Below are 23,172 nucleotides of genomic sequence, written 5' to 3'. Positions count from 1 at the left end.
TTCCAATGCTCTGTTGGTATTCCTGTGTCTAACCTCATTTCCTTCTCTGCATGGGAGTCTGTCATTCCTCTGCTCATGGTTTGAGTCATTGCCGGCACTCACCATGATAGAGTCTGCTGTTCCTCTGCTCCAGGGTTGCCAGCACCTTGTTTCCGAGCTACATGTGCAAAATTTCCCAGTTATATGCCATGTTTCCAAGTTATATGTGCAAAGTTTCCGAGTTATATGCCATGTTTCCAAGTTATATGTGCAAAGTTTCCGAGTTATATGCCATGTCTCCGAGTTATATGCGCAAAGTTTCCGAGTTATATGCCATGTTTCCAAGTTATATGAATAAAGTTTTTGAATTATATTCACAAAATTTCCGAGTTATAGGCACAGTTTCTGAGTTATAGCCGCAAAGTTTCCCAGTAATTTGCACAAAGTTTCTGAATTATATGCGCAAAGTTTCCAAGTTATAATGGCAAAGTTTCCAAGTGATGCGCACAAAGTTTCTGAGTTATATGCGCAAAGCTTCCAAGTTATATTCAGAATGCAATGTTTCCAATCAATACACACATTGCAATGTTTCTGAGCTATATGCGCAATGCAATGTTTCCAGGAATGCGCAATCCAGTTTTTCCAAGCTTTGCGCAATGTAATGTTTCCCAGCTATACGTAACACATTCTTTCTGAGCAATGTGCAATGCAATTTTTCCAAACTCTATACAATGCTATGTTTCTAAGAATGCGCAATCCAATTTTTCCAAGCTATGAGCAATGCAGTGTTTACAATCAATACGCACCAGAGCTATATGCACAATGCAATTTTTATGATCGATACGCACCAGAGCTATGTGCGCAATGCAATTTTTACGATCAATACACCCAATGAAATATTTATGAGCTATATGCGCAATGCAATGTTTATGATTAATATGCACAATGCAATGCTTCTGAGTAAGAGCAATGCAATGTTTCTGAGCTATATGCGCAATTTATGAGCTACACGCGCAATGCGACTTTTACGATTAATACGCACAATGCAATGTTTCTGAGCTATATGTGCAAAGCAATGCTTCTGAGTAAGCGCAATGCAATGTTTCCAAGATATATATACAATGCTATGTTTCTGAGCTATATGTGCAATGTACTGTTTCCGAGCTATATGCGCAATGCATTGTTCCTGAGTTATATGCACATTGTTCTTGCGTTTTCCAGACCTGTCTTGAGAACATCAGGTCTTTTCTGAGTTTTCTGGCCCAGTCTCGAGAGCATCAGAGCTCCATGGGCCCTCAGAGGGAAGTTATGAGCCCTGTGGGCCTCTGCAGCTTGCTGTAGAGCGTTGTGCTTCTAAGTTTCCCGAGCACCTGTATTTAAGGGTAAGACAGAGGGAGGGAAGGGGAAGTGAGGGAGAGAGAGGGGTGGGAAGGTGAAGGAGAAAGAAAGAGGGAGAAAGAAGGAGGGGGGGGAGGGAGTGTGGGATAGAGAGCAAGAGAGAGAAAGAGAAGAGGCAGAGAGAGAGAGGCTCTTGGGAGAGGGAAAACCAGGAAAGGAAGCACAGGCTGTTTGCATTTCAGGGAATAGAGAGAAGGCTGCAACACAGCAGGGAATGAAATTCTCACTGTGTGCCAGGTTAGGTGAGTGCCAGCTTCATGCTTACTGTCTGGATTGCTGGGATTCCCTCCTTGCTGCTGTAGGACACCCGCTGCAATTGAGTCAGGCCAGAAACGCTGAGTTGGCCGGTGCTGGGATTTGATTTTCTTAGCTTTAGGAGCTGGGTCAGGATTACTGGCGTCAAGCATTGGCTGCAGGATACGCCGCCTGGCATTGATAAACCTGGAGAGAGACACAACAGTGTTAGTGTGAATCTCAAATTCCATCCAAGGGAGGAGGATATCACTCCTCACAGTCAACAGTTTACCTCAAGATAACAATTACACAGCATAAAATCTGTGCACATGAACATAAGACTTGCTTTAGTAAAAGAGCAAGAATTTTATGGGAATGCTCTAAGTTTAATGTTCTCTTCTCAGTGATACTCCACCTAAAGGATATTTTTCATTGTCATCATATCACCATCTTGGAATTCTCAACTCACAGCCACTGTGGAAAGAGTAGCACCTACAAATACGAAATGAAGCTTATAGGATTGCCATTCAATCAGCAACATTTCCTAATCAACTTTGGTCTACACGTGACTCGAAATCTGTGCTATGGTTGATGAGTGTAACTGCCCTCTGAAGTGAGCACAAAATTTACTCAAACTTAGGACATCGAACAGTACAGCACAGGAACAGGCCCTTCAGCCCACAATGTTGTGCCGAAGCAGCTAAAAAGCAAATCAAAAAACACCCAAACACTAATCCCTCCTACCTACACAATGTCCATATTCCTCCATCTGCCTCACATTCATGTGCCTATCTAAACTTCTCTTAAAAGCCTCTAATGTGCTTGCCTCTACCACCGTGGACCAGGCAGCACATTCCAGGCATCTATCACTCTCTGAGTAAAGAACTTACTCCTCACATCCCCCTTGAACCAAACCTCTCTCACCTTCAATGCATTCCCTCTGATATTAGACATCTCAACCCTAGCAAACAGATGTTCCCTGTCTACTCTATCTATGCCTCTCGTAATCTTGTGAACCTTTATCAGATCTCCCCTCAGCCTCCGGCACTCCAGAGAAAACAACCCAAGTTTATCCGGCATCTCATGACAGCACATCCCCTCTAAACCAGGCAGCATTCTGGTGAACCCTTTCTGCGCCCTCTCCAAAGCCTCAACATCCTTTCTATGCAAACACGAGGAAATCTGCAGATGCTAGAAATTCAAGCAACACACACAAAATGCTGGTGGAACGCAGCAGGCCAGGCAGCATCTATAGGGAGAAGCACTGTCGATGTTTCGGGGTGAGACCCTTCGTCAGTCCTGAGAAAGGGTCTCGGCCCAAAATGTCGACAGTGCTTCTCCCTATAGACACTGCCTGGCCTGCTGACATCCTTTCTATCGTGGGATGACTTCTTTTTGCTCAGTGGGAAAGTGGAGCAAGTAGACTATCATCATGTTTTTAGTGCACCAGGGAGGGGTGACAAATTGCTAGCATTGCCAGTGATGACTATATCGCAAGATTGAACAGAAGGAGCAGCCTTGTGAAGGCAGCCCATCATCTGCTCAGAAATATGCGATAGGCAATTTATGTGACCTTGCCAATCCATCCAGCTGGCATTGAGCACTGGCCAAAGGGTATGCTGGCTGGCACTGAGAAACCTGGAGTGAGACAGAATGGCATTGGTACAAAGCTCAAACTACAGCTGAGAACTACATTTCCCCCCCTTGATGCTGAAATTGAGAACCTGCTCTGCAAATATAATTTCTGTCCAAGGAGCTTGAGAGATGAGTTGGTCTATCCAGGGCTTGGAAACACTGCAGAATTCAACCACAATTTTCTGAGACACAGTACGTTTGAGAGCGGTGCTCCTTTTGAGCACTCTGATGGTGGAAGATTACATGATGATAATTGGGGTGGCACAGTAGTGTAGTGGCTAGCAGAACGTTTTACAGCACAGGCGACATGGGTTCAATTGCCACTGCTGCCTGTAAGGAGTTTGTATGTTCTTCCCATGACCGCGTGGGTTTCCTCCCACAGTCCAAACACGTACTGGTTGGTAGGTTAATTGGTCATTGTAAATTGTCCCGTGATTAGGTTAGTATTAAGTCAAGGAAATGCAGGGCAGTGTGGCTCAAAGTGCCAGAAGGGCCTATTCCATGCTATATCTCAATAAAAAAAATTACTTCTGTCAAATTTCTCAGAAGGTCTAGCGTCATTATCACAAAGTCTGATGTAGTGCTGGAAGAGGTGGGTAGGTGTTGCTTCTCTTACTCTGAGGGTTTTCCCTCCTTGAAATGGGAAGATGGTGGAGGAAGTGCTGTACAGGTGGTTGTGGTAAAATAGGGAAGAGCACTTGGCAAAGACACAAGGGAATGCAGATACTAGAATCTGGATCAACACACAAGATGCTGGAGGAACTGAACCAGGTTAGAGAGTCAACACTTTATTTCCTTCCACAGATACTGATTGACCTATTGAGTTCAACTCATTTTTCCCTCAAGTGACAATGGCCAGCATTGTGTTCCTTAGCTCAGCCAGTAGAAGACTGCAAATTGATTTAGGGTCAGGCCTGGGGCGATCTGGTGATGTCCATTGTGTTATTTTCCATCTACTGGGGATCACTGTGATCTCAATGCAGGTTGTAGACATGCCTTGCTTTCATACAATCTGCACCAGATGGCCTGCTGCTGTTTGCGGTTGATCACAGACTGGGGTGGAGACTTGATCCCTGGCAATGAGATCATCAGCTGTCGGGGAAAGAATAAGGAGAACACAAAGAAATAACTCTTAATGGAACAGCCAGGGAACCAATTGGAATGGGAGCCACAGTAGCGTAGTAGTCAACGCAATACTATTGCAGCTTGGGGCGTCGAAGTTCGGAGGTCAATTCCCGCACAGTGTATGAGGAGTTTGTACATCCTCCCCGTGAATATGCGTGCTTCCCCCCAAATTCCAAAGAGATCCTGGTTAGTAGGTTAATTGGTCATTGTGAATTAGGCTAGTGCTAAATATGTGGGTTGTTGGGCAGTACAGTTTATCAGGCCGGAAAGGCCTGTTCTGTGTAGAATTTCTAAATAATTAAAATAAAAAGTAAACTTCGCCTATTATGCAGCCATACAGGTGGATCTGTGCCCTGTGATCCTGTTGAAGTGAGAATTGAGCCTACATGTTGTCAATATTCTGGCCAATCACTTTCACAAGAGATTCAGCAGATGCTGGAAATCCAGAGCAGCACACACAAAATGCTGGAGGAACTTAGAAGGTCAGGCAGCACCTATGGAGAGGAATAAACAGTCAATGTTTCAGGCAGTGACCTTTAATCAGGACTGGACAGGAAAGGCGAAAAAGCCAGAATAAGAAGGGGAGGGGAGGGAGTACAAGCTGGCAGGTGAGACCTGGTGATGGGGTAGGCGGGTTGGTAGGTTGGGAGAGGGAGGGTCATGAAGCGAAAAGCTAGGAGGTGATAGGTGGAAGGGGTAAAGGGCTAAAGAAGATGGAATCTTATTGGAGAGGACAATGGACCATGGGAGAAATAGGAAGAAGAGGGGCACCAAAGGGAGGTGATGGGCAGGGAACAGAAGGGGTAAGAGGGTTGCTAGAATAGGGAATGGAAAATGAGAGAAGGGGGAGGGAAGATTATACTGGAAGTTAGAGAAATCAATGTTCATGCCATTAAGTTGGAGGCTACCCAGACAGAATACGAGGTATTGCTCCTCCAACCTGAGAGTAATCTCATCATGGCAGTAGAGGAGGCCATGGACTTCCACGGGAATGGGAAGTAGAATTAAAATGGGTGGCCACTGGGAAATACTACCTTTTTTACCAGAAGGTGCTCAGTGAAGGTGCCCAATCTACCTCAGGTTTCACCTCCCAGCAGAGGGAGGTTATGCACAGATGAAGGGAAGAGAAGGGTAAGAGGGGAGCCCGAATGCAAAATTGAAATAGAGAGAATGGGGAAGAGAGGAGAAATTACCAGAAATTAGAGAAATCCATGTTCTTTGCAGCAGGTTGGAGCCTACTCAGATAGAATATGAGATATTGCTCCTACAACCTGAGAGTGGCCTCATCGCGGCAGTAAAGGAGGCTGTGGATCAACACATTGCATTGGGAAGTAGAGTTAAAATGGGTGGCCACGAGGAAGTCCCACCTGTTGTGGTAGATGGAGCTAAGGTGCTTGACAAAGCACTCGTCTAATTTACACACTCAGCGGCCACACTGGTAGGACCAGATACAGTAGATGACCTCTGCAGACTCTCGGGTGAAGTTGGCCTCACCTGGAAGGCCCTCTGAATAGTAGTGAGGGAGGAGGGGAATGCGTAGGTGCAATACTTGTTCTGCTTGCAGGGATAAGTGCCAAGAGGGAGGTCAGTCGGGAGGGACAAATAGGCATGGGAGTCATAGAGAGAGCGATCCCTGTGGAAAGTGGAGAATGAGGTGGTGGGGGGGAGGGCCAGATCCTGTTGAAGATGGCAGTCATTATGGAAAGATGCGCAGGATGCAGAGGCTCGTGGCATGGTGGGTAAGAACAAGGGGAACCCCATCTCTGTTATGGAGGGGAAGAAGTTGTGCGGGTGGATGTTAGGGAAATGGAGGAGATATGGATGAGGGCAGCATCGACGATAGAGGAAGGGAAACTCAGTTCTTGGTTCAGCCTGGTTAAGGGCATCTCATATTCCTCATTCTGAGAGTATGGGATTTAATCCAAGACATCTTAGACTGTGTGCTTCAAAGCCAGGTCACACAAGGTATTTACAGATCAAGCACTGGGACAACATCAGAACAGAGGTTCTTTTTTGAGGAGATTTGGTATATCACCAAAGACTTGTATAAATTTCTATAGATGTATGGTGGAGATCATTCTGTCTGGGTGCATCACCCTGATCAGGAGGCTCCAATGCACAGAATCAAAAGAGGCTGGAGGGGTTTGTAGATTCAGCCCAGCTCCATCACAGGCGCAAGTCTCTCGACCATCGAGGACATCTTCAAGAGATGGTACCTCACAAAGGCAGCATCCATCGCTGTACCCTCATCATCTCTTCTCGCCATTCACACTGGGGAAGAGCTACAGGAACCTGATTAACCACAGTCAATGATCCAGAAACTGCTCCTTCCACTCTGCCATCAGCTTTCTGAACGGTCCATGAACACCTTGTTGTTCCTTCTTTTCACACTGTTTAGTTATTTTTGTAATTTATGGCAACTTAGAGCTTTCTCTGCACTGTTGCTGCAAAAAAAAATCAAATTTCACATCATATGACACAGTGATAATGAAAATAGAAATCTGAAGTCTTTGGTGTTATTATGGGACTTGTTTAATTTGCCCATAAATTAGGCTTCGCTGTAGGACAGGAGTCATGTCTCAGACTGTTCTCAATCAGGTGACAGGAAAAAAACCCTCAAAGATGCCAGGAATGCTGACAAATACTGGCAATCAAGGTTTGAACAGAGCGGCAGTGGAAAGAATTGAATTGACCCTCGGCTCTGCAGCTACACTTCCCCTCAAGCAGCCCCTCAACATGAAGGATAACTTGCTTCCATTCCAGTTCACTGCATCATGAGGTGGCAGATGAGGCAACAATGGGACAAGTAGAGTTATTGTAAATACTCTTTCTCTTTGATGGCCAAAAGGCTGAACTAGCACTCTGAAGGCAACAGTGAACTTCATCATCGATGTCTGCGTTTGCCAAGATACAGCCTCCCCAGCATGCCAGTAAGGATGAGGGCTGTTAGTCAGTGAGCTCTTAGTTGATTCTGGAATCAGAGTTCCATGTGGGTGAGTGGCACAAGTCACAGTGACCCCCTACGTACTCAGATTGGCGAGATGAAATTCGAGGCCTAGTATTCGGGGTCCTGGTCATCGGAGACTCTGTGTTCGGGGACCCGGACATTGTAGAGTTTGGGGTCCTGGTCACCGGTGAGTCTGTCATTTGTGGCCTAGTGTTCAGGGTTCTTATCATCGGAGAGTTCTGCATTTGAGGCCTAGTGCTTGGAGCCGTCATCCAGGATCCTCGTTCGTTACCATTGGAAAATCCTGGGGTCGTTATAAAGATTGGAGCCCAAAGGCTGATCAGGAGTCCAGAAGTCAAGGTCCGATGGCCGCAGCCCTGAGTCCACTGAGGAAGTCAGCACTGGAGGCTGCAGTCCAGAGACAATCCGTCCTGGGGTTGGAGGACTGTGCGTGCGCGGGTGGGTATGTCATAGGTAGGAACGGGGATTGCTTTGCTGTTGTTCTTTTGTTGCTTCTTGTGTTCTGTGTTGTTCGGCCAAGAATTGTGGGCAAGCTAAGTTGGTGCTGGAATGTGTAGCGACACTTGCGGGCTGCCCCCAGCACATCCTTAGGTTTTGTTGGTTGTTTTTATGTACTTGTGATCAATAAATGAACGTGAATCTGGATCTGGATGACTGGTGAGTCACTATTGTACAACAGGAGCACGATGACGGAGAAGTCTTGCAGAGGAAAGCCCACTCCACTGCATGCTTCAGTGAGCAAGTCACTGATGACATCATCTGCGTACTGCAGCTTGGGATTGAGGCTGGAGTGACCTTGGTCTAGAGTGGGCAACTTGGGTAGAATAGTTTCCCATTTGTCCAATAAATCAGCTCCACTCCAATGCGAGAAGCCTGTTGTGGGGTGAAGAGTAATCCTACAGTAGGAAAAGTGTTGGAGTAATGACACAGTCTTCTTTGACTCTTGTACTATTCTTCCTTGTTCCTTCCTATACTGGAAGTGGACTTGTTAATTAGATCATAATATAGGTTCCATTTTAGAATATGATAAAGTTCCCATTTAAAAAAATGTCATAATTGAAAATTTTCCACATCTCATCTGATAATGGACGTAATCCAATAAAAATCCAAAATTTGTATCCAGGTATGTCTGAGTGAAGTTATCAGTACCGATTAAGAATGGGAAAGTTTTAGAACGATATGGGCCAAATGCTGACAAATGGGACTAGTTTAGGCGGGCATCTTGATTGTCATCCATGACTTGAGCCAAAGTTGTTTCTACAACTTGCGTGCTGACATGCAGTTTCTGCATTTTCAATGGAGCTGTAGTGTGCTCAAAATTAAGTCTATTGTGCCTCTTGATGACAGATCCCACAGCGTGATTCAGGAAGCAGCTACTCAGCCAATGGAGGAAGCAGATAAGAAGGAGCCTTGTGATCAGAATCAGATTTGCCTCCTTTCTTGAAAGTAATCACAAGTATTGCATCTCTGCCATCTCATAGCACATGGTCCTCTCCCCACATGCGGGAGATAAGGCCCTCAATATGCGTTTAATATTCCTCTCTGCCAAGTTTTGAAACTTCACCAGGGATATTGTTTCTTTAGAGGCCTTGCTGGTTTTCAGCCGATGTGTGGACTTGGTGGTCTGGGGCACGTACTGTAACCAAAGAATTTGGTTTGTCTATTTTAATAGCTGGTTGTCATTATATTAACAATCTGCTTCTGTGGAATTCAGCTGTTGAAGCAGCTTAACAAGCAAAAATAGAACATTTTAAGCAATGAAGTTTTTCTTCAAAAAATATTTTGAATACAAGATGGGGGATTATGATATGAAAGAATTGAGCTTCAACAGAAAGCACATAGTGAGATTTCAAAAATATATTTGTAGGAAATAAAATCCAATGTGCTTCCCCCATTGGCTGAATAGCTGCTTCCTGAATCACACCGTCACCGGACCACCGGATAGGGAAACATGACAATGGGGCAAGGACAGGAGAAGGTGTTGCTACATTTATCAAATCCAAGACCATGAATGGAAATTAAAATAAAAATAAAGGTCCTTCAAAGAACCCTAAAACTTAAGGAGAATACTCAAGGAATAGGAAACAGTAAGCATAAAACAACACACACAAAATATCGGAAGAACTCAGCAGGTCGGGCAGTATCTATGGAAATGAACGTTTTGGGCCAAGACCATTCAGAATATAAGGTGTTGCTCCTCCACCCTGAAGATGGCCTCATGATTGACCACCAGAAAGATCCGCTTTTGGTGGACGGAGCGAAGGCGCTTGATGAAGCCATCTCCCAATTTACAAAGGATCTCACTAATGTAGAGGAGGCCACATCGGGAGCACCAGACAGAAAAGGTGACCACAGGAGATTCGCAGGTGAAGTGTTGCCTCATCTGGAAGGACTGTTTGGGGCCCTGAGTGGAAGTGAGGGAGGAGGTGTATGGACAGGAGTAGTATTTAAGTAGCTTGCAGGGATAAGTGTCAGGAGGGAGATCAGTGGGGACAAAAAATGGACAAAAAAATTGCGGAGAGGGTGTCCCTGTGGAAAATAGAGGTAAAGATATGTTTAATGGTAGGGTCCCTTTGGAGATGGTGGAAGTTGGGGAGGATGATGTGTTGGATACAGAGGCTGATGGGATGGTAGGTAAGGACAACAGGAACACTATCACTGTTAAGTTAACGGAAAGATGGGGTGAGCGCAGGTGTTCAGGAAATGGAGGAAATGTGAGTGATGGCAGTATCAATAGTGAAGGGAGGGAAACCCCATCCCAATGTAGTCATCAATGTAGCAGAGGAAGAGTTGGGGAGCATTATGGGGAAAAGATTGGAACATGGACTGTTCTATGCAGCCAACAAAAGGCATTGCTGAAGCCCATGGTGTGCCCATGGCTACCCCTTGGGCTTGGAGAAAGTAGGAGCCAAAGGAAAAATTGTTGAGAGTGAGGACCAGTTCTGCCAGACGGAGGAGTGTGGTGGAGGGGAATTGGCTGGTTCTTATGTGAAGAGAGAAGTAGCTTTGAGGCCTTCATGATGGGGGAGAGAGCATCCATGATGAGTTTTTGAGGTCAGTGAAAGTGTTGGTGACAGTTTTCTGATAGTCCGGAGTGGAGCCCTCTTGAAGGAAGTGTGAGGAAGTATTTGAGAGTAGCTCCTTGGCCTCAGCAAAGTAGAGGTCAGTGTGCCCCTCTACAACAGCACCCCCTTCATCTGTGGGATTGATGACAAGGTTGGGACCGGTGCAGAGAGAGTGGAGGGCAGTGCGATCAGAGGGGGCAAGGTTTCAGGAGGAGAGCGAAGTGCTGAAGTTGAGATGGTTGATATCTCGTAGGCAATTCAAGATGAAAAGATCCAGAGCAAGCAAAGAACCGGAGGGGGATGTGCAAGAAGAGGAGTGCTGAGGATGGGAAAAAGGGTCATCAGTGTGGGGTGTGGAGTTCTTGTCAAAGAAGTGGGCTCGGAGATAGAGGTGACGGAAGAAGAGCACAATGTCGTGGCAGATGCGGAACTCACTGAGGTGCATGTGAAGCGGGACAAAGGTCAGGTGCTTGCTAAGAACAGAATGTCCTGCCTCAGAGAGGGGAAGGTCAGAGGGAATGGTGAGGACACAGCAAGGATTAGAGCTGGGATCAGATGTGGGAAGAGAGCTGGTAGTGTCAGTGGAGAGAGGAGTGTTGGGGTGTATTGGGAAAGTGGGGTGGGAGGAAGATGGAGGTTCTGAGGACCCAAGAGGTGACAGTAGGGCCTTGGTGGGGGGAAGGGGAGCCTGGAGATCCAGCAACAGCAAGTAAAGTCTCAGCCTAGAGGTGCTGGTGGTCGAAGTCCAGGCTGGAGCCAGAGCTAGAGGCCATGTAATTAGCAGTCTGAAGGTGTCTGGGGTCATAGGAACCGGCATTGGCAGTGGTGGAATCCGAGTTCTGGGTCTGCTCAGGGTCGTTGGAACTGGTGTTAGCGATAATAGCATTACCAGCCCAGAGACGTCCAGAGCCATCAGGTCCAGGAATACAGTCCGCGAGGTCAGTGATCTGAAGCCGTCAGATGGAATCGAGATCTGAGCAGGAGGCAGCTGGGATTGTGGTCAGGAGGCGTCCAGGGGTGTCAGCATCCGTGGCCTGGAAACGGGCGATCTTCCGATCCTTAATGGAAGCGAGGAAGGCAAAGAACCGACAGTTGAAGGTGTGGATCCGGTGGAGAGCGAAATGTTGGAGAGGTCCGTGACAGGCAGAGGAGAGAAAGGCCAGCAGCTGTGGCAGAGACTGAGACGGGGCAGAAAGGGTGGCATGTAAAATATGGAGGAAGAAGCAATCAACTGAACATGAGTACCTGGGATCCTTGGTGAGTCCAGGGTGAGAGACCTGAAAATGGATCTGGAGGTCATGTGGAACAAGATGGCGGCAAAAACAAGCTCCCAAAAAGGATACATGGCTGTGGTAGCAGGTTTGGCTGAGCACATTGTCAGAGTTGGAGGGCAGCACAGATCACTGAGAAGGAGCAGTCAGACAGGGTTTCTCTGAACTCCCATCGAGGAGAAGATTTAAACTTCAAGGAAGGCATCTTTTGAAGAGACTTTGCATTGGAGCAGCAAATTATAAACACAAGAGATTCTGCAGATGCTGGAAGTCCAAAGCAAACACACACAAAATGCTGGTAGAACTCAGCAGGTCAGGCAGCATCTATGAAGGGGAATAAACAAAAAGAGAGAAAAGCAGGACGGGTCCCAGGGGAAGTGATCGGCAGGTGAGAAGAGGTAGAAGGCCAGAGTGGGGAATAGAGGAAGAGGCAAGGGGGAGGGGTAAAACAGGTCATCAGAAGGAGAAATCGATACTTGTGCCTTCAGGTTGGAGACTACTCAAACAGGATATAAGGTGTTGCAACTCCACCCTGAAGATGGCCTCATCTTGGCACATGTCGGAGTGGGAATGGGAATTGGAATGAAAATATTTGGCCACGGGGAAGTTCTGCTTTTGGAGTTTGGAGCGGAGGTGTTTGATGAAGCTCTCACCAATGCAGAGGAGGCTGCACTGGACACAATAGAGGATCCCAGCAGATACACAGGTGTTGCCTCACCTTGAAGGACGGCCTGGAGCCCTGAGGTGAGGGGGGAGGTGCATGCACGAGTGTAGCACTTAGGCCGCTTGCAGGGATAAGTGCTGGGAGGGAGATTAGTGAGAAGGGATGAATGGAGAAGGGGATTGCGGAGGAAGCGATCCCTGCAGAAAGGGGAGAGGGGGAAATAAAGATATGTTTAATGGTAGGGTCCCTTTGGAGATGGCAGAAGTTGCAGAGGATGATGTGTTGGATGTGGAGGCTGATGGGCTGGTAGGTAAGGACCAGAGGGAATCTATCTCTGTTAATGTGGCATGAAGACATGGGTGAGCACAGATGTTTGTGAAATGGTGGAGATGCAGGTGAGGGTAGCATCAATAGTAGAGGGAGAGAAACACCATTCTCTAAAGAAGGGGGACATCTCTGATGTCCCAGAACAGAAAGCTAAATCCTGGAAACAGAGGAGGTGACAAAACTGAGGAAAAAGAATGGGATTTTTTATAGGAGACAGGGTGGGAATCGGCATAGTTGAGATAACCATGGGAATCATAATTCCAAAGTAAAGGCAGAGAAAAAATACAATGCAATTTAATTGAGTTTAAGGTCAGGTACTGGGAGATAAATAGCAATAAAGGAAGTCAGGAACTGGAAAAGGAGAAGCTGATCAAGGAGATACAGACAAGAGACCACAGATGCTAGAATTTGGTGCAAGAAACAAGATGTGGGAGGAACTCAGCTTGTTAGGCAGCATCTGTGGAGAATATCCCTCCACAGGCATTGCCTGACGCACTGAGCTCCTCCAGCATCTTGTTTGCCGCTCCCAATTGCAGCATCTGCGGTCTCTAGGGTCTCCTTTTCTGTGAAAAGGGTGTACCATGCCAGACCTGAGTGGTTCTGGGCTTCACTGAGCCACATCTGACAGTAATAAACCAACAATGAATTAAAATGGACCATTACATTAAGGGCAGTACAATTACTGACAAAAAAAAGATTACATTCACACAGGGGAAGAATGACTAAAGTGGTCAAAAGCAAATAACAGCTGAGTCAGCGGCCCAACAACTGGTCTCCCATGTTCACGTCTGGCCAATGAAACTAACATTGGGTGTACCATTTCCTTCCTGGAGATGGCAGCATTGGACTGCAACATCAGCTGGCCCATGTCCGACCACGTGCCACACGGGCTTAGTCACACCCCACGGACGCAAGGGTGTTACAGAAATTTTCCAGGAAAGGTTCTCAGAAACATTTCAGTTTGCAAAAAGTATAAAAACACTTAATGATTATCAATAGAGATAATAATTGGGAAGTCAGGAAAAAAAACCCAAGACTTTTAATAGAGCCACTGGCTACATTATAAAATATTTCTAGGATTACTATATCACAGACACTATGCCTTGCAAAATATTAAAAATTACTAGGGCATTTTGAATACAAAATCCTTTGCAATATCCCTAGGATTCTGTATTCTGAGTCCGTTGTGTGATTTCAATACTGTACATGTTCTATTTTAAAAGCAAATTGATTTAATTGGTGTAATCACACAGCATTGTGTTTAATGGTACAAACCACTGGCACTGAGGTAATTACAGTTAGTGTCAGATTACTATCATTATTAAGTTTCCAAAGTGAGAAGTAAGTATGCAGCAACATTATACCAGACAGAACTCTGAGCCAAATAATTTTCTTTTACAGTGAGGCCCAGCAAGATCTGTGCAAACACCCAGCTTTCTTTCCTTCTGCTGTACCCTGCTGTGTAGCACGTTCATTAAGACAATTACAAATGAGGGGAAGGTGCTTTCAATTCATTTTTCCATCCAAATGTAGAATTCTAAGGTTCTGCTCTGTGATCTTTTCAATGTCATGAACTGGGTTACAGCCATTCAACGGGGTTCACCTAAAACCTCCAAAGCTAATGCATAGGGAGAGCTTTGACTTAATTGGGTTGGGACTAGGTTTCACTTTGATTGCATTGGAGAAAAGATAGTTCATCATAAACTGGGCAACAGAATTTGTTGAGCAATTTGACAAAAACATTCTTTGGTGGGGAAAGGAGTGGGTAGAAGGGTAAGGGAGTTGAGGGACAGGAGGGTGGGAGTGTCAAAGAGGCTCATAAATTTGGGTATACATCCAACTGATAAAAATGAATATGCTAAATAGGTGAAAGAATTGAATCACCAATAATCCATCTGAACCTTGGTGAAAAATGGCTCCATTCCATGCTAATGCTGTGAAAAAGCGAGAAGGAATCACCAATGTGAACCAACAATTAAAGTTTTACTGATCTTCACCAAATATTGGTGAAGAGGTGAGGGAAAGGGAGACATGAATATTTAAGGTATTACAGTCTTTCATATCCCTAAATTTCTGCAAAATTCTGAATGAGAACATAGCAAACAATATTCAAAACAGAAGATAGAACATAGAAGTCAAGGAATTTCAGCATCGTGAGCTTAAGGTCAGACACCAGAAGAGTAAGGTTGGTAGGTTCTTGATTAGTCAGGGCGTCAAAGGTTATGGGGAGAAGGTAAGAGAGTGGCAGTGAGGAATAATAAATCAGCCATGACAGAATGGTGGAGCAGACTCGATGGGTCGACTGGCCCAATTCTGCTCCCATGTGAACAGACGATGTGGGCAGTTGGAACGGAAGAAGCTGATTAAAGAGTTGGCCATGCCTGACCTGAGGGAGACATTGAGGTGATGGACATGGAGCAATTCTGTCAGGCAATGCCTGCCCACCTGACTTCCAGTGGTTCAACAGCTGAACACCCATCTGCATTATCACATGGGTCCAAATAAAATGAATTGCCAGTTGAAGAAGCTCTCTCCACTGCCCTGGTCAATACTTATCCCTGAAAGAACAGCACTAAAATACATCAATTGGTTAGATACAAAATTGCACTGGTGTGGGATCTTGTTGTGTGCATTAACTATATATCACAAGTCTGATTATAGCCATAATTGGTTGAAAAGCGCTCCAAGTTGCTGAGTAAGTACAAGAGTTGGGTAGAGTATGGGTGAGGGGGGCTTGATGTGGTCAGAGGAAACAGGAGGGGTTAAAAGGAAGGGTGTGGATGAAAGAGCAGAAATGGGAGAAGGCATAGAGAGTTGTTTCTGGCCAAGATTTGGGAGCTGCATTGGGAGGGGCCAGAGACGGACAGTGGGAGCTGATGAGGGAATAAGGGTAGAAGAGGGAAACAGCTTGATTTGGTGGGAAAGTGACTGAGAAGTGGTAAGGGAGTTGGAGAACAGAAGGGTGGGAGGGACATAAGGGTTGGAGGAGATAAAGAATGGAGGATGGGGAATGAGCCAGTTTGGTGCGATAAAGGACAAGTGCAGTAAGTATCAAGGAGGAATACTGGAGGGTCACCATCCCTTCAACGCTCATCCCAATTTTGACATTTACCAGCTTTAGTATCAGTCTTGTTGAGGCAGGTAGATTAAAGATATTTAAAGATATGCTTGGACAGGTATGTGGATAAGAAAGGTTTTGAGGATTATGGACCAGATGTGGGCAAATGGGACCAGCTTAGAAGGGACAACACTTGCAAAATACTGGAGGAACTCAACAAATCAGACTACATCTATGGAGAGGAATAAACAGTTGACGTTTCGGGCCAAAACACATCAGGACCAAAATGGTGACTATTTATTTCCCTCGATAGATACTACCTGATTTGCTGAGTTCCTCCAGCATTTTGTGTGTGGTGCTCTAGATTTCCAGCGTCTGCAGAATCTCTTGTGTTTGCAGTTTAGACTGGAATCTTGGTTGGCATTGATCAATTGGGCTGAAGGACCTGTTTCCTTTTTTTATGACACTATGTTCAGCGCTGCCCCCCCCCCACACCACCTTCTGTCCCTGCCCCCAGATATATTTCTCAAAAAAAAAGTCCATATCAAGGAGACAAAGGCCATTGACCATGGACACTGTCAGCATGCAATAAGCCTCAGGTTGGGATTACTACACAATCACTGTCTGCAGTGGTCAATTTGACATCTGAGGCTACTAATGTCCGGAGTGCAAGTTTCAGAAATGCCTGAGGCTTGGACAACCCAAGTATCCAGAACATTCGGAACAAAGTTTTTTTTTGCGTAAAAGATATCTGAAAGCATTTCCTCTTTAGTCCTTTGCTACACCAGCCGTTTTCAGTGCAGTGTGTGGGTAGAAGCTAACCACAGTGCTGTTTAATCTGCCTGTAAAGTGTCCCTTTGTTTCTGCCTCCCTTCTACCTCCCTAAGTCTATCTGTTCCACTTCACCATAATGCTACGGCTAAAAGCACACATAATGGATGAATTCTTCAGAGGAGATAGGACCTGCTGTGTCTCTGACTCTCTGCATGGGGAACAGCTGAACTGCTGCAGGTCCTTACACAAGGCTTGCTTTGTCTGTCGCTCGCCTGTTAACCCCAGGCGGTGTTGGAAGGATGCCCGAAGCCAGGTTGGCAGAAGCACGTTCAATAAGCTTTCTGTCAAAACTGTTCACAATCTGCTGCAGGCAGAGTGGCTTTTAACTCTTTCTGTCGCTCTGAGTGCATGGTTGTGCTGCAGCCTCAGCTGAAGGGGTGTGACTGATGATAAGCACCATCACAAATACAAACCAGGGCAACAACGCTCTGCGGACCTCGACATGTTGATGCTGAGAACCTGGCCCGTACGGGCCCGAGGAAGATTCTAAGAATGGACTGGGACCAAAGTGCAAGGAAACTATTTCACTGGACATGATAACTTTAGTCTTCACATTCCAGTGAGGTGTGGACGCTGCCGGGCCGACTGTATGTACAATTCTGGGGAACAGTCTTTGATTTCCCACCATAGTAACAGGACCAGACTCTTCGGTATGCTCTGTCATCCCATCAGAACACAGCTGAGGAAATAGAAACAGGAGTCATTCATACAGCCCTTGAAGCCCTCTATATAATTCAGTGAGATTGCTGTCATCACTTTCTTTTTCTCAGATCCTCCAATTCCCCCCATAAATCTATTGGTATCAACAGAGCATCCACAGCCCAGAAGCAGAAAGTTCCAAAGATATACAACTTTTGTATAAAATAATTCTTTCTCATCTGTCCTGAATGGTTGCTCCCTTATCCTGACACTAAGCCCCTAGTTCACCAACGCAAGGAATCCCATCTCTCCCCCTCAAGAAAACTACAATCTATGTTTGCATGTTTGCTCCATCCCATTATATCCTTAGCCAAAAAAAAATCCACTAATCTCACCTTCAAAGCTGTAACACACACCTAATGGCGAGTATTCCAGATTTCTATTACTCATTTAATGAATAAAATGCTCCCAATTTTATCATAGACTTGCACAGCACCAGTATGGGTCCTTCAGCCCAACTCATTCTTACCCATTGAGATGCCTCTATGCTAATCCCACTTTGTTGCATTCGGCTCATATCCCTCTACTCCTTTCCTATCTATTTATCTGTCTAAATACTTCTCAAATGCTCTGATTATATTCACCTCTACCACCTGCCTCCTCTAGCAGTTTGTTCTGTATGCCCACCACCTTGTATGAAAAATGCCCCTCAAATCTCTTCAAATAACTTCACTCTCACCTTACAACTATGTCTTCTAATTTTAGATTCTCCTACCCTTAGAAAAACGATGACCATCTATCCTATATGTACCACTCATAATTTTATAAACCTCCATAAAGTCACTTCTCAGTCCCCCTGTAATCCAGTGAAAACAATCTCCATCTATCCAATGTCTCCTTGTAACTGTAGCCTCAAACTCAGGTAAAATCCTGGTGAATCTCTTCTGCACTCTTTCTAGTACAACCACATAATAATAATAATAATAACAATAATAATAGAGATAGATACTTAATAGATATAGCCATTTCAAACACACATAACATACAGAGATCAGTAAGTGAAAAACACCAGAAATACACTGAATTTAAGAGGAAATTGAAAGACTATGGAACATGAACATGCTATACATTGTCCCAATAGTAATATTGCACTACACAATAGCATTAAACAATTAGGGCTACACAGCAATATCTATGTAAATCTCCAGAAAGCCACAATACTAAACACCACTAGAATAGTCTGCAATGTCCTAGCAATTGAGAAATGAGTGTGCTTGCCCTTGTCCATTCCTCAGGTTTTACCAGTTGAGCTAAGAAAAAATATTTTTAAAATAATGATAAATGAAAAAATTATCACTACAAAAGAAAAGGTTAATCAATGGAAGAGCATGACCCTCCATGGAAGACATCCTGACGATCTGAGCAGACCAGATGTTGACAAGGAAGCGTTGAACACCTGCCTCAGAGTTGGAGACCTCTTCCCAGATACAGAGGGTTCCTTGTGGCAATACAGGACCAGGTGGTTAACACAAAAATAATTATCAAAAATACATAATAGAAGACCAACAAATTCAAGATGATAAATGCAGAAAGTGCTGAGAGAAACCTGAAACAATCCAACAGGATCCTGCAGCAGTTTAACTCAATCTGATTCCTTACATAGGCAGAATCAAGTAGCAAACATAATTCAACAAAATCTTGTTTTAAAAGACAAACTCATAAAAGACACCATACCTTACTATAAATACAAACCTGGTCCAGTTTTAGAGTCGGAGTCCTACAAATTATATTACGACCAATCCATTATTAGAGATAGAACAATACATAATAACCATCAGGATATAATAATACAGGATAAACAAGCAAGAACTACTTACTTAATAAATATAGCCATTCCAAACACACGTAACTTACAGAAATCAATATGTGAAAAGCACCAGAAATACACTGAATCAAAAGAGGAAATTGAGAGACTAGGGAACATGATATACCTGGTCCCAATAGTAATATCTACAACTGGAATCATCACTACACAATAGGATTAAACAATTAGGCCTACCCAGCCATATCTATGTAGATCTCTAGAAAACAATACTAAACACTACTAGAACAGTCAGAAAGGTCCTAGCAATTGAGAAATGAGTGTGCTTGGCTAAGCCCGTACCTTAGGTTTTACCATCTTGAGCTAAGAAAAAATAAAATTACAACAATAATAAATATAATTAAAAACTTGGGAGTATTGTGTGCAGTTCTGATAACACCACACTACACAATATTCCATATTTGGCCGAACCAAAATCTTGTACAACTGCAACATAATGTCCAAACTGTTATATCAATAGCCTGCTTACCTCTAACCAAATCAAACATTTCATTTTTATTTGACTCAAGCTGATAACAAAGACCCTTTGACAGTTAGAAGGGCAAGTTTCCAGTTCAGGCCAAATGCAGTCTCCCACTGATAAAGCATAGAGATGGTACACTTCTCTGTCTCTGAATATCGAGTTACACCTGTGGTTGATCTGTGGTTTTATGCTGTAGATCCCCTGTGTGTTTGCTGCTCAGTGCCACATTACACATGTCAATCCCTGGCTTCAGCTGAACTGGTCAGGTCACTTCATCCACCCATCTCTCCCACCTACACTTGCAAATGTTGTTTAGATCCCATTATTCTTTCCCCTCTGTCAGAGACAAATAGTGCCTGTTTCCAATACTCCTTGGCTAAATCTGCAGAAATCAGCCGCAATATTGGAAGTGGAGATAAGAGCTCCTGTTAAAGGTCACATTCCTCCCGTGTTTACCTGGAACATAAAGTACCTGCATGATTACATGCAAAAAGCATTGAGATTCATGACTAACTTACACAATGCATTGCACATCATGCATACTGGAATACTGCCTCACTGCAGCCTCAAATAAGACAGACGTGGTGTGGTGGTGATTCGACGTGCATTTTACCTGCTTAATGATTTCTACAGACCATCAGATTTCTCCTGCACTCTTCTTTATGAGAGAATTTGTTTTCTAAGCTCCCTGTTACTTTGGGATATGCTTTCCACATTTATCAATGTATGTAGATACTCAGACTTTGAATGAACAAGCAGCTGCATTTGCCTTATGCAGGCTGGAAAACTCAAGTCAAAGCATTTTTAAAATGCAAGAAACAGAGAAGATTCAAAATGATAATCTCAAAGGCTCTGGTTCATAAACTGTAGCAATATTTTGGTTGGAGGTCACTGCCTGAGTGGAACAAAAATACGTCACCCATGTGTGAGGTTGAGTTCAAGATATGAGACATGGCCAATGGTGTTTGGTACGATTGGGACCTAGAAAATGGAGGTCAGTTGGAAATGGGGGTGGCTTGGAAATAGTCAAAGATCATGGGGATAAACAATTCATTGTGGGGTTGAGGATAGGATAAGAAGTCAGTTTCACTATTGTGAGTAAATTTGGGGTCTGGGGACAGGGATCCTGAACCAATCAGTTAATTACACAGGGTAAGTGGGCTGACAGGATGTAAGTAAGGGCCTTTCCTTGTTGGAGTCTTAATTGGTACTGTTCTGTGGAAACACTATCATCCTTGGAGTGACTGTCAATGATTATTCCCATGACAAAAAGGATTAACTTCTTCAACCACACAGCAGAAGAGCTTTGCACAGGAAATGATGTCATTTGATGTCAAAACCCTGTGTGATGCACATGGAAGGGCCCAGAGGGATTTGAAATGACCTAGAAATGGTTATTGTTGAATTTTTCCATTAATTTTCAATCAATTAGCACTGAAATAAACAGCGCCACACAATCACATTTCTGGATATTATACCTTATACTCTTTTATTCTAAACTGTATTATAAAATATGTTTCCTTCTGAAACATAGATCTGTGGAAACTTGAAAGGCTAGAATGGTTTTTCTCATAGCAGAGAAAGTCAACAGAACATTAAGTAGAAGTGTTGACAACTATAAATTGTTTTCAAAGAATAAATGAAAAACTTTTTTCCAATAGGAGAAGGGCCAGTGAGAACTTAAAGTTTAGTCAATCAGAAAAGAACTTGCGAGGTGTGGGTGGGGTTGGGTTGATGAGGGAAATGTTTTTAATGTAGCAAGAAATAACATACCGAGTCCAAAAGGTGCAGACTGAATAACAATTTTCATAAGAGATTTGGATATGATATTTAAAAAGGAAAGAATTGCAGAATTAGGGGAAAGAAGTTTAATTTAACCAGTTGGAGACTGGGAGTATTATATATGGCCACAACATCCTCCGTGCCTGATATCTTAACACGCATTCTGTCATGATGTCAGAAGATGAAGATTAGCCGTAAATTCCCAGGAACACTTCACCCACTGTTACTAAGGAAACACTGTAAAATTAAACCAAGCTTGTAAATTTTAATTAATATTATACTTCTCTTAAGAACAGCAGATGAGGAATTTTCCCTGCTCAGTATACACTTGGTGCATCCCTAATTATCACATTAAACAGTATTTCTGATATATTAATCTTACACGGCCAAAGGTCTGGAAGAGACAGGGAGTATATCAATCGGAGAAAAGGGAGCAGAGGACCATATAATAATCCCACTAAAATCCCTGGATTTCCTTGTAAACCAAGTTATCTGTAGCTGTGTTACTCAATAAGCTCTGCATTATAACCTTGTTACTTTCAGGGTCAATCAACTGGAATTCTTTAAAACTAGGATTTAAATTCTTTAATTGGTGAAATCAAAATGTAAAGGGAAGGTTCTCAACCAGAGTGTGTATCTGTGTACAGAATGAGCTGACCTCAGCTGGGTCAGTGGGAATTTATTCCATCAGATTACCTAACTTGGAGGCCTGAAGCAAGGATTTGTAACCCCTGAACTCCCAGACCTCATTATTCTATTGTCAGTCTGTTCTTCCCCAAGGATGACACAGGCTCATTAAATTATGGAAATAAAACAATGTGCTTTATCGATCTGTCCTCATCCATGCATACGTTTCAGAGCTCTTACCAGTTGTTGACCTGTAAGAGTGTGAGGTTCGTTTGGCCAGCAATCTGCCTCTTCTCGTCCTCTGTCGGGTAAGGATGCTGAAGGGAAAAACAACAGTGCTGTTAGAACAGCTGCACCAGTTTATGGGCCCAGCAGTTGCCAGTTCTCACAGTAAAGCTCATCATAGAGAAGGTACAGCTGCCCCATTCTGCACTGGTGGGGGGGCATTACTCAGACTGGCTCCGGCTTACACTCCTAAGTCCCTGAAGGGGTTGAGGACTCTTTAAACTTTGCAAGTAACGCAACAAATTTGTTATCAGATAAGCACATCTTGAGATATGATCTCTCTAATCAGTGGAGCGAGGACACTAATGCAGCTTGAATTCAGCACTCTTAGATAACCAAGTGGGAGAGAAAGAGAGATGGAAGAGAGAGGAAAGGAAAGAAAAGCTGCAGTACAGATTGTTACACAATGATGTACACCAAGTTACCAACATGAGAAGAAAGACTTGCTCTGTGAATTGTAAATCATAATGAATAACTGGGTGGTGGCTAAACTCATTATTAATTTCATGGAAAGGGTATTATGCTTTGTAATTCCAAGACATTAAACTAATTAAAAGAATAACATGGAGCCATGATAGCTCGTGTACATTCATTACATGTTTACACTTAGTGAAGCGTGCATATGATATGATGGCATTAATGACGTATGCCCTTCACATACTTTTACATTTAACCCCCATGCATTATGTAAACAACAAAGAATGCTTAATCAAGCAATATATTTACAATATTATTCAAATTTTACTGAAATATTCCTCCCTGCTTATCAATAAACTCCAACTTAATACAGAAAGCAACTCAACTCAAATATGTAACGCGTGCTCTCTGGTCAGAGATTATATATCAAAACATACACAGTATACTATGCAACACAACTTCTATATACACATCCACAGCATAGTAAATTTTAAATTGTCCCATTCAGGCCTAAATATT

General features: G+C 43.9%; 1 protein-coding gene across 3 annotated transcripts in view; it reads right to left on the bottom strand.

Annotated features, from left to right (window-relative positions):
* Positions 1-23,172, bottom strand: part of pknox2 (pbx/knotted 1 homeobox 2) — a 489,281-nt gene that overhangs the window by 5,623 nt on the left and 460,486 nt on the right. For all 3 annotated transcript variants that reach the window (XM_059957270.1, XM_059957269.1, XM_059957271.1), the window contains 2 exons: positions 22,192-22,268; positions 1,643-1,818 (listed from right to left, as the gene is read on the bottom strand). In XM_059957270.1, the coding sequence (XP_059813253.1) occupies positions 1,643-1,818; positions 22,192-22,268 (253 nt within the window). The remainder of the gene's footprint in view (positions 1-1,642; positions 1,819-22,191; positions 22,269-23,172) is intronic.

The sequence above is a fragment of the Hypanus sabinus genome, chromosome X2, assembly GCF_030144855.1.
Source record: "Hypanus sabinus isolate sHypSab1 chromosome X2, sHypSab1.hap1, whole genome shotgun sequence".
Taxonomy (NCBI): Eukaryota; Metazoa; Chordata; class Chondrichthyes; order Myliobatiformes; family Dasyatidae; genus Hypanus; species Hypanus sabinus.
The sequence above is the reverse complement of the archived record's forward strand: the minus strand, read 5'-3'. Positions and strand labels throughout refer to the sequence as shown.